This window comes from Rhinatrema bivittatum, chromosome 2 (genome assembly GCF_901001135.1).
Source record: "Rhinatrema bivittatum chromosome 2, aRhiBiv1.1, whole genome shotgun sequence".
NCBI lineage: Eukaryota > Metazoa > Chordata > Amphibia > Gymnophiona > Rhinatrematidae > Rhinatrema > Rhinatrema bivittatum.
In genome coordinates this window covers 126533695-126551647 of record NC_042616.1, presented here as the reverse complement: position 1 = coordinate 126551647, position 17953 = coordinate 126533695, and the positions used below count along the sequence as shown (strand labels likewise).

Sequence of the window (17953 nt, the reverse complement as noted above, 5' to 3'; positions counted from 1 at the left end):
CTTCAACTGACTTGTCACCAATCCTCCCCTCTAGCTCTTTCCTCCCATCTGTATCATCATGACAGCACCTCTTTTCCCTCTCCAACCTAACCTGCCAGTAAAGACAAGAAAAAGGCAATGAATATGCTCCCACCCTTCCCATGTCTCCTTCATCCTCTCCTTTATAATTGTGTACAATTCTGGTTGCCACATTTCAGAAAATATATAATTGCACTAGAGAAGGTACAGAGAAGGGCGACCAAAATGATAAAGGGGATGGAATGGCTCCTTACGAGGAGAGGCTGAAGAGGTTAGGGCTATTCAGCTTGGAGAAAAGATGGCTGAGGGGGGATATGAGAGGTCTATAAAATCATGAGAGGTCTAAAATGGGTAAATGTGAATCTGTTATTTACTCTTTCGAATAATAGGACTAGGGGGCACGCCATATTGTTAGCAAGTAGCACATTTAAAAACTAATCAGAAATAATTCTCACCCAATGCATATTTAAGCTCTGGAATTTGTTGCCAGAGGATGTGGTTAGTGCAGTTAGTGCAGCTGGATTTAGAAAAGGTTTGGACAAGTTCTCGGAGAAGAAGTCCATTAACGACTATTAATCAAGCTGTCTTAGAGAATTACCTACTGCTATTACTGGCATTAGAAGCATGAGAATCTACTTAACATTTTGGATACTTGCCAGGTACTTGTAACCTGGATTGGCCACTGTTGGAAACAGAGTGCTGGGCTTGATGGACCCTTGTATGGCAACTTATGTTCTTATATACATCCTCTATTTAGGGCAGACACATACCCATAAAAAGTACAAAAACTGGGATGCCCTCTTGCTGCCCTCAAGTTATCACTATTTGCCCTATAGACCAATGTCTCCAGACAGGAGAACTGGCTGTAAGTACTAGAACTGGATGGAGATTAGCAAGAAGCGTATGCCCTGCACACCTCAACACAGAACCCATGAGATAATAGCTTTAAAAATGTGCTTCATGTCATCTAAAGTCTTCTACATAAACAGCACAAGAAACTCTCTCAAGCAGCTACTTACAGTCCATATAAGCTACGTTAAATATTGCAGTACCAATCAATTCATAATAGATTAGTGAGTGTCGCTTGCTCTCGTTGATTAAAGACACTCAAAGTTAATGATGAAAACTGAGTATAAGAAAATAACAGAACTCATTGGATCCCTTGTCAAATGTGAGCGAGTGCAAGCCTGGAACTTTGTGTTCTGGTTACAGACTAGGCTCAATAAAAACAGCTTACTAAACGGTTCATTTCTGTACAGCTGATCCCTGCTAAACAATAAGCATTATTGAAAAAAATTATAAAACGCATGGGAGTTGTTCCAGCGGGAAGACTGGCACTTGCAGAACAGTATCTGAATCATACAAACAGTGTTAGTGACATCATGGTTGCCACTACTTAACCCTTACGCCTACTCAAATGTCAAATGTTTCAATTGCCTCTAATACAACTATAATTATACAAATTGCACCACAGTTTTAAAAATAAAACATTAGTAATCTGCACTGTGTAAAACCTGGTGCAATAACAGAATCAACTAAACAGAAAATTATAAAAGCCCTTTTTTTTTTTTTTTTTAAGCAGAAACCCTGGGCATTAATTTGAAGATAATCAATGAATTTTTCCAGAAATGTGGTAGGGTTTTTTTGCTATGAAAAACTGGCAATTTCCAAGAACCGTTAGTTTATAACGATCAACACACTATATTAAAAAAAAAAAAAAAAGCAGCCTACTGGAAGCTTGACAGTTAGGATGAAAATGATTACGTTACTGGCTTCAAACCGCTCAAGACATAAAAAGAAGCCACAACCAAACAGCACAACTGTTCCTGCAAAGGAATAGCTACTACTTAATTAGTTCAGCTGAATCTATTCAGGGGTCAACATAATAAAATGGGAGTACAAAACAGTGTGCTAGATTTTAGCTCTCATTTTTACTCTCGCCGTAAAGATTGTTAACTCCCAATGCAGTGCGTTATGATATGCAAATATATCAGGAGTTTAAAATTGCAGGCCGACACAAATGTGCTCAGCCTTAGTTTCGATATGAGTACAGATAAAAAAAAACATGATTTGTGCGCATAAACCTGAAAAGAATGGCAATAACGACAGGAAGAGCCAGGAAAGGTAAAGCACAGGGATGCCTGTTGGGTAGGGAGAGTGAGTGGGTAGGTGATTGGGAACAGTCCAAGAGCAGAATCCCTCTAGCTTAAGAGTCTGGACAGTGCCAGGCAGCTGCCCAGGGCACCATACAACTGGATCCCCGAGCATCACCAGTATTACCCACCGGGCTGATCAGCATGTTACTGCTGCCCAGTGACATACTTAAAGTATTTGGAACACAGGGTAGATACTTCTATGCCTTCTCCCTCTCCCAACAAGGTTCACTTCTCTGTCCCCCTCTTGCTCAATTTGAACATACAACTGCATGTAGAGCTGAGCTAAGAATGCACATGTGGAAACAAGCTGCAGCTTTGGGATACATTGGGCTGCAAGGTTTGTGGCACCAGAGTAGGCCACATCGGAGGCAGAAACACCAACATACAGTTGACACAGCGAGCAGTGCAGAGGAAGGCAATGTCACCAAGATGTGGGCTGCACTAGTTGCAACTTCAGTACCAGTGGAGGACTTGATGCCATGGCACCAGTGGGGGCCACAACTGGTATGCCACAAGTGTGGTGGTAGACACCCTGGGAACTTCAGATGCATGTTCACACAGCAAAAAGGCAAAATCAGAGGGAACAAGAGAATGAATGAGTAACAATTGGGTATTGGCTAGTGAGTAGGGTGATAGGGATATGCTTGGGAGAAGGGGGTGATGTGAAAAAGAAGATTGGCTGATAAGGTTTTTTGGGAGAGGGAGAATTAGGCAAGGAGAGGATGAGAGGACTGTCTCAGTATGTGTATGAGGCACAAAGGAATTGGCAACAGGAATGGATGCATATTTCAGGGACAGGGTATGACAGGGCACCAGAAATGGGGGGGGGGCGAGATTAGAAGAAGGGAGATAAAAGAAAACTTGGGATTATGGTGGGGGAAAGAAAGAAAGAAAGACTGGCGCTGAGAGAAGTATACCTCACTCCCTTCCCAAACAGGATCCTCCCATGAACTTTTGATTCTGTAAAAGTCTTCAGTGAAAAAAATAACTACAAATATTTATGGGTTTCTGATAGTTTATTTAATAAAATCACATCACTGTGTGGTAATAGCTAAACTTCTCTCAAAAAGTTACTTCCAGAAGTAGGAACAGCAGCTAGCTATAAACATTTTTTAGCCCTGCAGTTCCCTTCCACTGAATGGTCTTCCAATTCAAACAGAATTGGCCTCCATTATACCTATAGCAACATGCCTTCATTTCTAAAAACTCAATAGGGTTTCCCCCCCAAAACTCTCTTCACTCTGCCATCTAAGTCAGCCACTACAGCAACAGTCGTTGAGAAGGGATCACAATCCACGGCTTCTTTCAGAATACGAATGTATCCAGAGTAACCGACAGTAACTGTCACTGTCGAACCAAGGCTGGGACTTCCTCTGCAGCATTCCTTGCCAACCAAGGAGCAGAAATCAGAATTGAAAATCAAACCCAGACCTCCCCTATGACAATGCAGAGCTTGGCCACTGAAATCAGATGTATACAATGGCTTTGAAAAATCTACACCCCTTTTTAACAATGTTCACCTTTTGTTGCCTTATAGCCTGGAAGTAAATGCACATTAAGCCGATATTTGTTCCATGTATCCACACATCCTATTCCATAACTGCCAAGTGAAAAATAATTTCAGAATTTCTTAGAAAATGATAAAAGAAATAAAAACATGGAATAGCTTTCTTAAATAAGTGTCCACCCTTCCTTGTACTTCTATAGCAAACCTAAATACTTAAAGCTCTGGTATAACCAATAGCCTTCAAAAGCACATACCAAGTGAATTGGCCTCCAGTTGTGTTAAATTGTACTTATCCACATGATAAAGTCACTAACCACAAGACTAAAAAACATCCTAAAGTGTATATCAATGATAAAACAAAAATTAGAACCCAGGAAAAACAAACAAATGTGTCACACCTAATTAATAATAGTCCAAGAGACTTTCATATGATAGAGACTTTAGCATTCACTAAAGCTGTTCCAATATTTTCGTGGAACACTTAGTATTTATTCAAATATCTATTTTAATCAGTTGGTCTCATAAAAAAAAATTTTTTTAATTTTTCTTTTAAACCATATTGTGAAGTTTAGGAACATTCATTAAGATTAAAATTGTGCACTTATCTTTAAAGATCTCAGAATGAAGTGTTCAAATTAAGTATGGGCGCATCAAGAAATGTTGCTTTATTTGAAACCTGAAAAAATGCCCAATTTGTATAAATTGTTCAAATCCATGTTGTAAATCATTTAGGAAGATGTATTCTCTTAGACAATACATAAATGGTTTTTAAATAAACACACTGTGCATTTTAAATCTTCATCGGGGCAACAGGTCAATACTGTGGAAAAGAAATATATAAGTCCAAAATCATGAAGTTATCAATTGTAGTTCATTTTATGTGATTTAGTCATTTGTAGTTGCCCTTTACTTTATATAGGCAGAACTTAATGACCTTTTAAAATAATGATGCAAAAACATAAGCCGTTTGAAAACAAAGAGGCACACATGGTTAAATATTGTTATGAATATCATTTTTTGAATTATCCTGGACTGTAATAGATTCCATTATCAAACCTCAGCGTAGAGGAGACATTTCTCACTTAAATCATTTAGAACACTGATGGCTTTACAATTTTTGATAGCACCAAAAGTTATGAATGAAGCCATAAATTGGTACTCCTGGATTTGAAGAACTTAATGGGGTCTGCATCTTTGCCTGGTTTTATTTCTCTGTGACACATAGGCACTTGTGGTCTTGGATTGGTTGATATTTGTATCCATTTTTTCAAACTGGGCTTCATTAATTTAAAAGATGGGAGCTATGACGTTAAGACGCTCTTTCATGTCTGATGGGATATGCCTTACTGTCTGGTTTGGTGTCTGAGAAGGAAGAAATGCTATATATATTGTGAGTTTTTTGGTTAAGATTGTTTTAGTGATAAGATGTTTATTCGTTTGAACTTATATATTTCTTTCCCACAGTACTGACCTGTCACTCCTGATGAAGATTCGAAATGCATAGTGTGCTGGGTGTTTTTTTGGGTTTCAAATAAAGCAATGTTTGACACTCCCATACTTTTTTGAATACTTCAGTCTAAGATCTTTAAAGATGAGTGCATACTTTTAATTTTAATGAATGTTCCTAAAAATTTCACAATAGATATCCTAATATAAAGAAGGAGCAAGACAGCACTCCAAAATGCAATATCCAATCCACAAGGAGTGCAAAGAAGCTGTAGATCCAACAATTGTTGGACCTACAGCCTAAAAATTTCACAACATGGTTTAAAAGAAAATTTTCAAAAAAAAATTTGTTATGAGACAGATGATTAAAATAGAAGAGGCATTTGAATAAACGCTAAGCATTCCATGAAAATATTGGAACAGCTTTTTAGCAAACACTAAAGTCTCTATCGTATGAAGGTATCTTGGACCAGCGATTCTCAACCATACTTCCCGGTCCCCCGCTGACCCAGCTGCTCCCCCACTGAACCAAGCAAAATAGGTCCTCCACCCGGGCGGAACACAGCGGGAAAGCTGGAGTCAGCAGCACCTGCATGGTCTCTTCTTCCCGCGCCCCGGAAGAGGAAGTGGTGAGCAGCAGGTGCGTGTGCTGGAAGAAGAGTGGGCAGCATTGGCCCGAAGAAAAGAAGAGAGGTGCAGCTCGGAGTAAAATGAGGAACAATGTCAACCCTCGCGGCCGATGGGATTCCTTTCTCCGCAAGGGCTGAAAAATGAAGGAGGTTGCTACTAGTTTGGGGGGGGGGGGGCGAGTGAATGAGCAAGCATGTGTGCGATACAGAATGTGTGTGTGTGATTGAGAACTGGTTTAGGTGAGAGAGCATGTTTGTAAGCATGTGAATGAGAGAGTGTGTGAGAAAAAAAAGACAGCATGTATGTGTGATTGAAAGCCTGTGCAAGCGTGAAAAGATTGTGTGTAAATGTGTAATTAAGAGTCTATAGAAGTGAGAGAGAAAAGGCATATGTATGAGGGAGAGCAAGAGATGCAAGTAAACCATCCCTCCTCCTGCTAATTGAAAAACAATCTCAGGGCACCTGGATATCAATCGCTCCCAGGTATGCAGAGCCAAACATTTTTTGTATCCTTATTTTTCATTACTGGGTCTTTGTGTCTATTTTGAAATATTTTATTGGTATCTAGAAATTTTTGATACGAGTTTTTAATTATTGGATATTCCATTCATCCACCATTTTGAAATAATCTGTCCTTTTTGTTAGCATGGTTTTACTGCTACTGATTTTATAAGGATGGGTGATGTTTCTTTTTTACCTTTGTTACACTGCATAGAGACTGTGGCTTGTTGTGGTTTCCAATTCAGTTTTTGTCTGCATGCGTATGTGTGTTTTGGTCTCTTTATTCTTTGTTAGGTGAGGGTCAGCACATGTGATTCAGGTGAGGTTTTCTGCTGGCGAGTAGTTTCTGTGTAGGGCTCTATAGCAGCCTGATTTGGTCAGATTTCCTAATAGGAGATGTATTGGTGCCTTAAGGCCTAGTGTAATAAATCTCATTTAAAAGTGTGCAAGTCCAACACAGCAAAATGTAAAAAAATGTCCAAGGAGGTTTACACTTTCTTTGGTCACTGTATTTCATCCTAATTATAGTATTAATTTATTTATTTGGCACTTTTATATACCGATATTCTTGTAAACAAGTTACAAATCACCTCGGTTTACATTCTAACAATAACCTTTACACAAGGATGCATTACATAGAACAGGGATAACAAAACTTGGAACCAACAAATGGGGATATAATATAAACTCATTGACTATCAGTATCCTAAGATTCAGACAAAAGGTGCTACAAAGCAACTCTAATTTTAGTATTATGAAATTTTTTTTATGTATAATTGGGCAAATTTCTGTCTTATGGAGTATGATCTTTGTAACACCATCAATGCATGGTAAGATCCTGTGTAAATTCAGTTACTTTCTAGGCTAAGGCTATCGCATATCAGAATAGAATATTTCCACATTACAAACATTAAAATGGATGCATCTGGCCTACTAGGAACAAAATGGCTAGATTAAAGAGGACACTAGATGAGCTCTCCCAGAACTACAAGTTTTATAGAACTGAACAACAGAAAAAGGGGAAAAAAAAAAAACCTAACAAATTGACGTTTAACTTTTTACACATTATCTTTGACCAGCCTGTGACATTTAAAGATGGCAAAAATAAATCAGAGACCCAGCATTGATATTCTCACTGAAATGTACTTGCACCAGCAGTGATTTTAGGAGATGGAAATTTACAGCAAGACTATCTTAGAAGAAGATCTTCATAAGGTAGAGGTTGTGAAACCCAGAGTATCAGTTATAAGCCCCATTGTTACTGAAATAATTCCACAAGTAAGAGTAACCATCAAGGGTCCTATTGATTACTACAGAGAAAACCATATCATTTTAATTCTACTGCTTCTAATAAAGCCAGGGAAATTTGGAAAAGATAGTCTCTGGTGGTACAAAACATTAGGGCAAAGGTGACATCAGTGTAAGTAAAATGGAATACGAAATTAAAGAATAGATAAAGACCCATTGCACACTGCGACACAGCAGATTTTGGTATGAGCCTTTGTAATGGCAGGGCTTAGACACATCAAGGTAATGATGACCTTGAGGGAAAGTGACTGCCACTACTAGAATGACTGGTGCTGGTAGACATGTGGCACCAGAGTTCAGTCTCAGAGACTTCTCCAGCCTTCAGTCAGCAAGGGAACAAGTCACCCTGATCAGGTTATCTGTGGCCTTGAAGGGGAAAGAGCATATAAATCAAAAACTTCCAACATTCTCAGCAACCTGTATTGGAAGAAAATGAAAGACTATAAAGATGAAATGAAAATTGTCGGACTGGCAGGCTGGAGTCGAGGGTCACTCCCACAGAGGCAATATAGGGTTGGAGTGTCTTCTACCCACTTATGCAACCCCCTCCCCCACAGGCTGAGTCCTTGGGTTCTGGGGGCCGGTAGGACTTGTCTTCTGTGGAACATCATGGAGCAGACATGGACTAGGAGCTTCTGTGCAGGCTGGAAGTGGAGGTCAGGTGCAGGCTGGATGAGGCAGGGCTGCGTGGACAAGGCAAGGCAGGCTGGAAGCTGGACACAGAGGGCACATGTTGGGGACTAAACCAAGGACAAAGGCAAGGCCGAGCAAGGACTGAAAGAACAGGTAACAAGGAAGACCCAAACAGAGCACAAGGCAGGACAAGGACAAGACAAAACAGAAAACACAAAGAGCTCAGAGGCCGCAAGGCAGAGGGCCCAGAGACAGTTAGGTAGCAGACTGGAGGCCACTAGGCAAGGCAGAAGGCAAAGACACCACAAGGATAGGCAAGGATAGCAAAGTAGAAGCGGCCAGGTCAGAGAGCCAAGGTGACTCAATACAGAGTAAGTGAGGCATTGAGCAGGCTGGGTTAAGTAAGACTGAGGCTTGGACATAGTAGGATCAGTGAGGAGGTAGTGGCAAGTTGGTGAGCAAGGCTCGCTGAGGAATCCTAGTAGAGTAAAGACTGCACAGCAGACTGAACCTTGGCATGGGAAAACTCCACAACAGACAAAGCCATGACAAAAAAAACAAAACAATGGAAAGCAAGAAACTTAAGGATCCAGAACTTGGTAAAAAGAAGCTGAAGGGTCAGTGAGGAAAATTTGCAAGTCTTCTTTCAGAGATAATAAATTATGAGTTTAAACATTCTTTAAAACATAGGCGCAGACCCAGTCAGCCTATCAAACACAACAATGAAAAAGCAAACACTGCAATCTAAAACTGAAAATAAAACTGGTTCGACTCTAGCAGTTTGTGAATAACAGAGTGAAAGACTTATGTACACAATAAGTAAAATATGGATGCTGTAGGGCCAAAGTCAAAATCTTTCAATATATTGCTACAATACAGGCAAAAATAAGATTTTTCACTTTGAATAAAGACTGTCAAAGTAAAACATACTGTATCATGCTAACATGACTAATCTAGAACATAATGTTTTTATTTTCTTTTGGATAAAGACCAAATTAAATGAAAAGATAAAAAATTTTTCTGGGAGTCTGAGATTATCAAAAGAGGTGTTGCTAGGCTTTATTCAATGAAGTATTTTGCATACACATAAAATTCCCTTCATTTTTTTTTTTTTGCTTTGTTTTTAATAAGTCCATATGTTTCTAACAAATATTATAACTGACTTACATTTTTTGTCATCTATATGTAATCTTTTGAGATGTTATTGGTATTTCATTTAGATATGCAAACAAAAATTTAGTACCATTATTAGACTAAAAAACATTTTGCAAAAGTTAAATCTTAAATATTCAAGCCATGCAACAAATACTGTTCAGTATATGCCTGGAAAGCATTTAGAATATATATAAAACTGTTAATCTTTAAAGTCAGGAATGGCTTTCATTTATTTGATTAAAATGTTCAATCTATTCTCTCTCTGCACTGCAAGTCATGTTTTCATATTCAAAAGAAAGTTTTTGTAATGGAAATTAATTATGTTGCCAATGTATATTGATTAAATCCTTTTGCTATGTAAACTTATTTTGAAAAATGGAAGGTTTTTCAAAAGTACAGACCAATGGCTGGATGGCAATGACCAGAGGTGGACCTGACTATCGGGGCTTCAGACATGGGCCAGCTGGGCCAATCATGTGGTTTTGTATTGGTCGCAGTGGACTCATGCCTGCAGAGCTGCCGTGACCCAACACCTAGCTCTGCAGCATCTCTTCTTATAGAGTGGGAGGCTCCCCCCAAGGCTGTTTCCTTATTTTCTTACAGCAAAGGCAATGGCAGCAGCTCTGGCTCCCAACTCCTGGTCTTGGTCCCATCGCTGCTCTCTCAGACTCCCCACCCACCTTCAGCCACAGAGGGAAATGTTCCCATGGTCTCTGCTCTGCCTCGAAAAGGTAATTACAGACCACATGCTGGTGCATAAAGAGCTCAACCCCCTCAAAACCTGTTCTTCTGGGACCCTTCTCTGAGAGGGAGACAGAAGTCTATGCATACCCCCACACCTGACTAATCTTCAACTATATCAGGGTGACTGGAATCAAAAGTTCCCAGCTATGCCTGCAGAGCTGCCGTGACCAACACCAAGCTCCGCAGCATTTTCTTTCTACTAGTTTTAACTATTTGATATGTCTGCTGTTTTGAAATATTTTATTGGCATTTGAGAACTTATACATTTTTATATGAATTTTTAATGTTTGTATATTATTCTATTTGTCATTGAAATATTTATTCTTTTTATTAGTATGCTTTTACTATTATATTAGAGGTTTTGTCATTTTTCTATTGTTGCACTACACACAGTGTCTGGCTTGTTGCCGGTTTGTGTTTAGTTTCATCTGCATATTTTTATCTGTACTCTGTGGTCTTGTTATTCTGTATTTGGCGAGTCTGCCTGTGTTCTGCAAATGTTACAGATGTGAGGTATTTTGCTAGCGTTAGTATATTAAGGATCTGTCACAGTCCTCCTTGTTCTCTTTTCCCAGTAGGTGTATTCGTGTTCTACAGTCTGGAGTAATATTTGTAGTGTTGCCTATTCATAAGCAAGGTTTACACTATGAGTGCTGGCAGTTTAGTTCTGTTTGTGGTATGGAAGGATTATTATATTGTAATAATTCAGTTTACCCATGGCTTTCTGAGGGCCTGCCCACACTCAACACATGCTATGTGGTACAGGTGGCTAGTTCCAGTCCTCGAGCTAGAAACAGGTCTGGTTTTCAGGTTATCCACAATGAAAATGCATGACACATTTGCATTTACTGCCTCCACTGTATTCAAATATGGATATTCTGAAAACAAGACCCGTCTGTGGCTCCTAAGGACCAGAGATGGACACCCTGCCATATGAATTCCAAGTGTCTTTTTTTTTTTTTTTTTTTACAGCAGTGCAAGTTTATTTAAAATTGTTTGTATTGCCCTAGATCACGACAGGACATACACAGTCTTAAGCACAAAGTACAGACAGATATAAATAAAGTAGGATTCCATCTGGAGCTGTGCTGCTTTGGGCCAGTGGCTCTCCCAAGCCCTGGCTGCAGCAGTGATGCATGCAGTCTCAGCTAGGGCTTAAATCCTTTTTTTTTTTTTTAAAAAGCCCCAGAGATATCTGGTAGCATGAATCACTTCTGGTCCATTCTCCTCTCCAGCAGGTAAGCAGAGCCTGGGGAACCATAAAAACAGCGGACTGTTTAGCACACAGTCAATGGGAATGCACTGGAGTCTGGAATGGTTGGGGGAGAGAGGAAGAGGGGAGGCAAGCTAAAGTCACAGAAAGTTAGGGAGTGAGCCAGGAGGAAACAACTGTCTGTGTTAGGGGCCAATGTAATAAAGCAAGTAAAGCTATGCATACAATGTAGCACGTGTTTGTGTGGGCCCATTTCTGTATGTAATGCTTGCCTCCCAATGCAGCAAAGATTTCTACACAAAATCTGTGCACATAGATTACCGCACTCGTATGCAAAATCCATGGTAATTAAAGCAAATGCAGGGAAGTGCACAGAAGTCCTGAACTCTTGATTCAGCTGAATTTCAAATCCTAGAGCCAGCCCTGTTTCTACACTTGGCCCCTTCAGCAGCGTGAGCTGCAGTCCAGGCCAGAGAGAGACAGAGGAAGAGGGCACTAGAGGTGGTACTGCTGCTACCACACCTAAGGCCAATGCCTTGCTGCTGTTCCCAGCTTCCAAATCCGCTAAGCATGGCAGGGCTCAGCATGACTAACTACCAGCAGCAGATGTACTCCTCTGGCAGGAATGCATGGGGGAATCCAGGCAAACAAAATTACCCAGGCCATCAAGAGCAAGGGGTTTTAGGGTGGGATCTTCAGCCTTAAATGCATCCACAGAAGAATATGTTTGCGTGCAGAGAACAAGCACCCCCTTATCCATTTTCCACTTCAGAAATAAGACTTTCCCTGAGTGAAAATATGCAGACAATTCAAAAAGCTGAACACACTGCAACTCAAGTTTGTGTGCACATTTTAAAGTCAGTGTGGGAGGGTTTTTTTGTTTTTTTAACCCTGGTCCATTAGTATACCATTTACTTCATGCATTGGGAATTAATTCTTTTTTGCGTGTGCGTTAAACTGCACACAGTTTCCCCACTCAGTTTTGAACACATAGCTTTTCACATCTGCTTCTTAGTAAGGCTTCTGTCTGAGGTGGCTGGACTGAGGTATGACAGCAGCAATTGGCTGTTGAACCAGCAAGTCTCAAGAAGAGTTGGAAGAGTGAGAGGGCTGCTGCAGGCTGGGGAAGAGCTGACAACTAGCAACAACGTTACATAATGATGCAGCAACGCCAGGGCAGAGGACATTCACTGAGTGAGCACTTGAATAGCAGCAGCATAACAGCAGAGTGCACATGCAGGTATCACTGGCTGGCGGTGTGGTTATTTTGATTGACAACTGGCTCAACAGCTGATTGGTTGGCAAATAATAACGTGAAAATTATGTTGGAGATATTTTGGCTCAATTTGTCCAGGCTCCAGGTCACATGATGTACCTCTCAAAGTTCTCCTTGGCCTTTATTTGGGAGCTGTTGAAACATGCTGCACAGAAAGTGCACAAGGGAGTCAGACAGCACCTCATGGGCTATTTTCCTACAATCCACCCCAATGACTGTGATCCAAGAGATTGCACAATATATCCAAACTTAAAAACCACTCTGACCCAAAATATAGGTATATGATTGCCTTCTGAGGTTTCTTATTTTTAACTTTTTTTTTTTAGAATAAAACCTGAAACCATACCACAATCCAGAAATAAGAAGAGAGCCTTGAATACCAAGACTATGCCATCCACCCTGCACTGCAATGTTCATGATTCAAAATTCAGCACATCTCTAAAATGAAACATTAACCTAAGAGGAAACTGCATCTCTCAACCTACTATATGATTTTTAATTAGAACACTGCATACTCTGCTTTGTCATACTCTGAATGCTAATGACAATATTAAAGTAACTGGATTTTTTGGGCAGCTTCAGCTCTTGAAAGTTCCTTTTACATCCATCACTCCACTAACATATTTCAGAAAAAACATTACATACCTTTTCAACAAGCTACAACTAATCCTAACAGCCTACTGCAGCTGAGAAGTGACTAAAGAGAGCAGTTCAGCTCACTGAAGTTTGCATTAAATTACATAGCTACAAAACAGCATCATTAGAATTCATATTACATTAACTTTTAAGGTTCCCAATCAAATCAGAATCATGTTCTGTGAGCTCTACAACTACACAAAGATCAACCTTCAGCAACTACCAAAGAATCCTGACATGACTGGACAGTTACTTCAAAGAGGATTACAGTTAGATTAGGAAAACTACTGGCAGCAAATTACAAAGATGCATTTAAAGGTGAATTACAATAGAGTTAGTGCTGAATTAACTCTATTGTAGACATTAAAGGCTGAATATTTATGCAAGTTGTTGGGGTACATTCAACAATATATATATTTAACATGTTCTTACCTGCACATGTTCTGTAGAACTGCTGCTCAATTCATCTCCAGATTCTGAATCCTGATGAATTCTTTCAGAGCTTTCTCCAGCTGAGTCACAAGATTGTTCGTTAGAAAAGCTTGTCTTCTCTGTTTCTAGGAATTCTGGAAGAGGAAAATGAGCCACCAAAGGGCTCCGGTTCTGGCTAGAGGCTTTAGGAGAATGCAAATCACTATTAATCTTCCCATTATTTTGGGCCAGGTCAAGGCTCAGGCCTCTTGTTTGACCCGGACTAGAGTCAGGTCCAATATTCTGATTGACATCACGAGCTAAACCAGATACTTGACCAGAAGAGGATTTCCCAAAACTAGAAAGCTCCATTGATTTGTTTATGTTTTCTGTTGACCTCTGTAGCCCATGCAGCAGTTTCAGAGAGCTAGTCGACAATAAGCCAGGTGGTTTAACAGGAGGCATTAGTGCTTTGCGTGCTACTTCTCTAACATACTGTGCTGGTACATAGAAGGGTTTTGAACTTTCATCCTTTCTGACTTGCCACCAATCTTCATTGGTCTTTTTCACCAGGATATATTTCTCACCCTGTTTTATCACAATTTTTTTCTCTTTTGCTTCATACTCATAATCATATTCCACTTCAATATATATTGGCCCTGGAACAGTCCTCCCACCTTTGTCAGCCATTTTCATTCAAAAAATGTATTCACCTCTTCAGAAGAAAAGCCAGTAGCATTATGACTCAGTTTTCTGTTTATCTCAGCATAACTAAAAAAGAAAAAAGTGTTACTGGTTAATTGCATTACAAACTTTTTTCTTTCTTGATAAGAAACAAAGGCCAAAGTGGCTATTCATAACTCTTGTTAAGAGAATGAGAAAATGTCTGCTTTGCCTCAATTATATGAAAAAGTTAGGAGGTAGATAAATATTCATATAATTCAAAGTGCTTATTTTCACTTCAAGCACATTTAATCTATCCTAAAAATCACTTTTTTACTTCTATTAATTCTGGCCAAAAATAGCATTTTTTTGACTGGCATGAAGTTGGATTGAAATAATGCAGAGAATATGATATTGCACATTAAAAGTAAGATTCATTTGAACAAGTCCCTTTGTTTTCTTAATCTTTCACCATACTGTACCTGTCTTTTTTGCATTTTGATACAGATTATTAATAGAGAATAATCAACATCTTGTTATATATCACCAGTTAAAAACATTGTTTGAATCCTTTCAAAATATTACTGAACAGACAGCAAAGCTTCCAAAGTTTCATTCATTTTATAAATGTGATTTTCATGCAAGTGTGGTTGAGCAATGCAACAAATTAAATGTATAAATTCAGTTACTTTAATATAGTGTATATAATTTATTAACTAGGGCAAACTACAGCTTCCTTTCAGAATATCTGTACTTTACAACGTATAAATAAATACCACTAACAAAGTTAATGCTTGTAATAGGCACTTAAGACCTACCATACTCTAATTTACAGCAACGTTATATAATCAAGTTTGAATGCATGCATAGAAACTACACATAAATCACACTTATCCACAAAGAAAATGTCCATATTGGTCCAAATTGTTTCACGGAGTGTACATAAACGGTCAATAACCCCTTTCTAGGAGGGAACTGAAGCAAGATGAGCAGGAGAAAGCCTGGGCCACTGGTTTTCTGGGACAAGAGATGCCAGCAGAAGATTCAGCCGTGACAGACAAGAAACGACAGCACAAACTGTAATCCCCTCTCCAGTCTCTATCCCCCAATCCCTATCTACCCCAGCTCGCCCCTGCTATCTCGTGCCACCCTCCCCGAGTCAAGCTGAAGGCAAGGCGTCGGGCGGCAGGCAGCGCGGAGCTCGCGCCGCACTTCCCAGAGGCGCCCATTCCTGGCCTCTCGCACTCTTCTCCGGTGACCGGCGCCAACCCATCGGCCGCCCGTCAGCGCCAAACTTCCCGGTGCCCTCCCACCGGAAACTCCATTCGCGGCGGCGGCACCGCCGCCCTCTTACCGGGAACTCTATTTGCCCCGCCGCCGCCGCCGAAGGCTCTCAGAACAGGCAGGCGACCGCCAGCTACACCACAGCCCTATCAAGGAAATAAACACAGACGCGCGTGAGGGAACGAACGAGCGAGCGCGAGCAGGCAGGCGGACGCTACCCACCCACGAACCTCGCACTCAGCCACCGAGGGAGGCGCTTACGGCCGAACCGCGGCCTACGTGCTGACGTTTAGCGGGAGGGGGTTCGGCCCGTCACGTGACAGAGGGACGTCACCTTGCGGACGGAGGAGAGGGAGGCCTGCAGTTGCCAAGAGAACGGGCGAAGGGAGGGCACGTGGCAGCCCTTCCTGCAAATGCTTTCTAGGCTCGTTTAGCGGTTTGCCTGCTCTATGCTACTAGAAGAAAATATTCTCCGCGGACCTGTCAACTTTCCTTAGCTAGAAGAGAGAGGCCAGCTTTTTTTTTTTGTTCTAAAAAATAACTTTCACCTTTCATTTCAATGAGAGATTTGAGAGTCACCTGTATCTTTGTAAGCGCTTTCTTGTTGCTTTGCCTGCCCTAAAAGGCTCCGGATTTTCCAGCCCCAGGTAGAGCATGTATATGATTGTATGTAACTTGAATCAACAAATCTGAAAGGTGCCGGGGTTAGGTTGACAGCCATCCAGGATAGTCCTAGAGTCTCCAGGAAATTAAAGGTCAACCTTCACGACACTGCCGCAGGCAGTGCTGGAGAAAAGTCAGGGAAAAGAATGCCACAGGGTGAATTGGGCAGCGCTTATTAGACAGAGTTTCACTTATTATAAATATAGAGTAAACCAGAAGCTTAAGATATTGTTCTTGCGCTGACTAGCAAAGGTGAATTAAATTGCAAAGGGGCAAGAACCCCTGTTCATTTGTTTGAAGTAAAGGCAATTAGTGACACGTGAATTACTTTGTTGGTCGAGACAGAGAGGGGCTAAGGCAAATGCTTTCCTTTGAAGCCTACAGACATCCTTCTCACTTATGCAAATGTTAAATGATCCTCTGGCTCCCCGGGGGAAAAGGGAGCCAGTGAGATTAGCCCCTGACCTGCAATGACACCAAGTGGACCTGGCTACAATTGCTAGGATTAAATGGATATTTCCACAGAAGGAAATTTTTTAGTTGAATGGACCTATGGCAGAAGGACATTTTTGAGTGGAATGGACCTATGGCAGTGCTTGGAATCAGAACTCAGAGTGTAACCCCAGACCAGAGCCAATGAGTAGCAGAGGATCGATTGCTAATGATCTTTATGTCAGGCCAATACAATACAGTACGCTCTCGTGGAGCGCACTATTAGCCCAGGTTTGGACGCGCGTTTTCGATGTCAAGTTCCTCGTCTATGATGCCGATGCATCAACACAGCTGTTGTCAAGTGTCTTGTCTGCGATGCCGTCGCATCGACCATAGTCCTGTCTATGTGTCAAGGCCTCCGTCTGCCCTCAACCTCAGGCCAGGCCTGCTGCTCCATGCTGTTCACAGCAGGTCCAAAAGGGCTCGGAATGGTCGGAGGACCATTCAACTTCCAACATCCTTGGATGTTGGCAGGCTTGGCAGAGGGTCAGCCCGTCAGCCATGCGGAGCCACTGTCAACCCTCGGCTCGGCCCTGAAGGTCAAGGCCCAAGGGCACACGAAAAAACCCCGTTCTCAACAGAATGCAAGGCCATGTGCCCGACGGTGGTGCCCTGCCAATGGATCCGCCTTGTTTTGAGTCTTGTTTGTTCCTAGACTGTTTATGGGACCGGAAAAAAATTTTTTCAGGTTTTTTTGTATACGACCTGCTGGAGGCGCCAGCTGTCTGGATAATACGACCTGCAGGAGGCGCCTGCACCCCACTTGGTTAGCTGGTTTTCTTTGCCCGCCCTGGGTTCCCTCCCCCAGGTCTTCTTGGTGTTTCTTGTGGTTCTTGTCTCGTTTGTGCTGTGTGTTGGTTGGTTGTTTGCTCATTTGTGCTGTGCTGTATGGTTTTTGTGTTTTGTTTGTTTGTGCTGTGTTGGTTGGTTGCTCGTTTGTGCTGTGTGTTTTGTTGTTGCTCGTTTGTGTTGTTGCGCTGTTTGTTGGTGCGCTGTTCGCTTGGTTGTGCTGTGTGTTGGTTTGTTGTGCGCTCGTTTGTGCTGTTTGTGGTTGCACTTGTTTGTGTTTGGTTGCGCTTGTTTGTGCTGTTTGGTTGCGGTCATTTGTGCTGTGTGTTATTGGTTGGTTGTTCGCTTGGTTGTGCGCTCGTTTGTGCTGCATGTTGCTGCGCTCGTTTGTGCTGTATGTTTTGTTGTTTGTGCTGTGTATTTTTGTT

At 41.2% G+C, this 17953-nt stretch overlaps 1 protein-coding gene across 8 annotated transcripts in view; it reads right to left on the bottom strand.

Moving 5' to 3' along the window:
- Positions 1-15923, bottom strand: part of ARHGAP12 (Rho GTPase activating protein 12) — a 287089-nt gene extending 271166 nt beyond the window's left edge. For 5 of the 8 annotated variants that reach the window (XM_029588591.1, XM_029588592.1, XM_029588593.1 and 2 more), the window contains exons 1-2: positions 15652-15843; positions 13656-14405 (exon numbers count right to left, since the gene is read on the bottom strand). In XM_029588591.1, the coding sequence (XP_029444451.1) occupies positions 13656-14330 (675 nt within the window). In that variant the 5' untranslated portion in view covers positions 14331-14405; positions 15652-15843. Of the gene's footprint in view, positions 1-13655; positions 14406-15651 lie in introns of all 8 variants that reach the window. The other 3 variants (XM_029588589.1, XM_029588588.1, XM_029588590.1) reach the window with 3 other exon arrangements.
- Positions 15924-17953: the final 2030 nt, after the last annotated feature.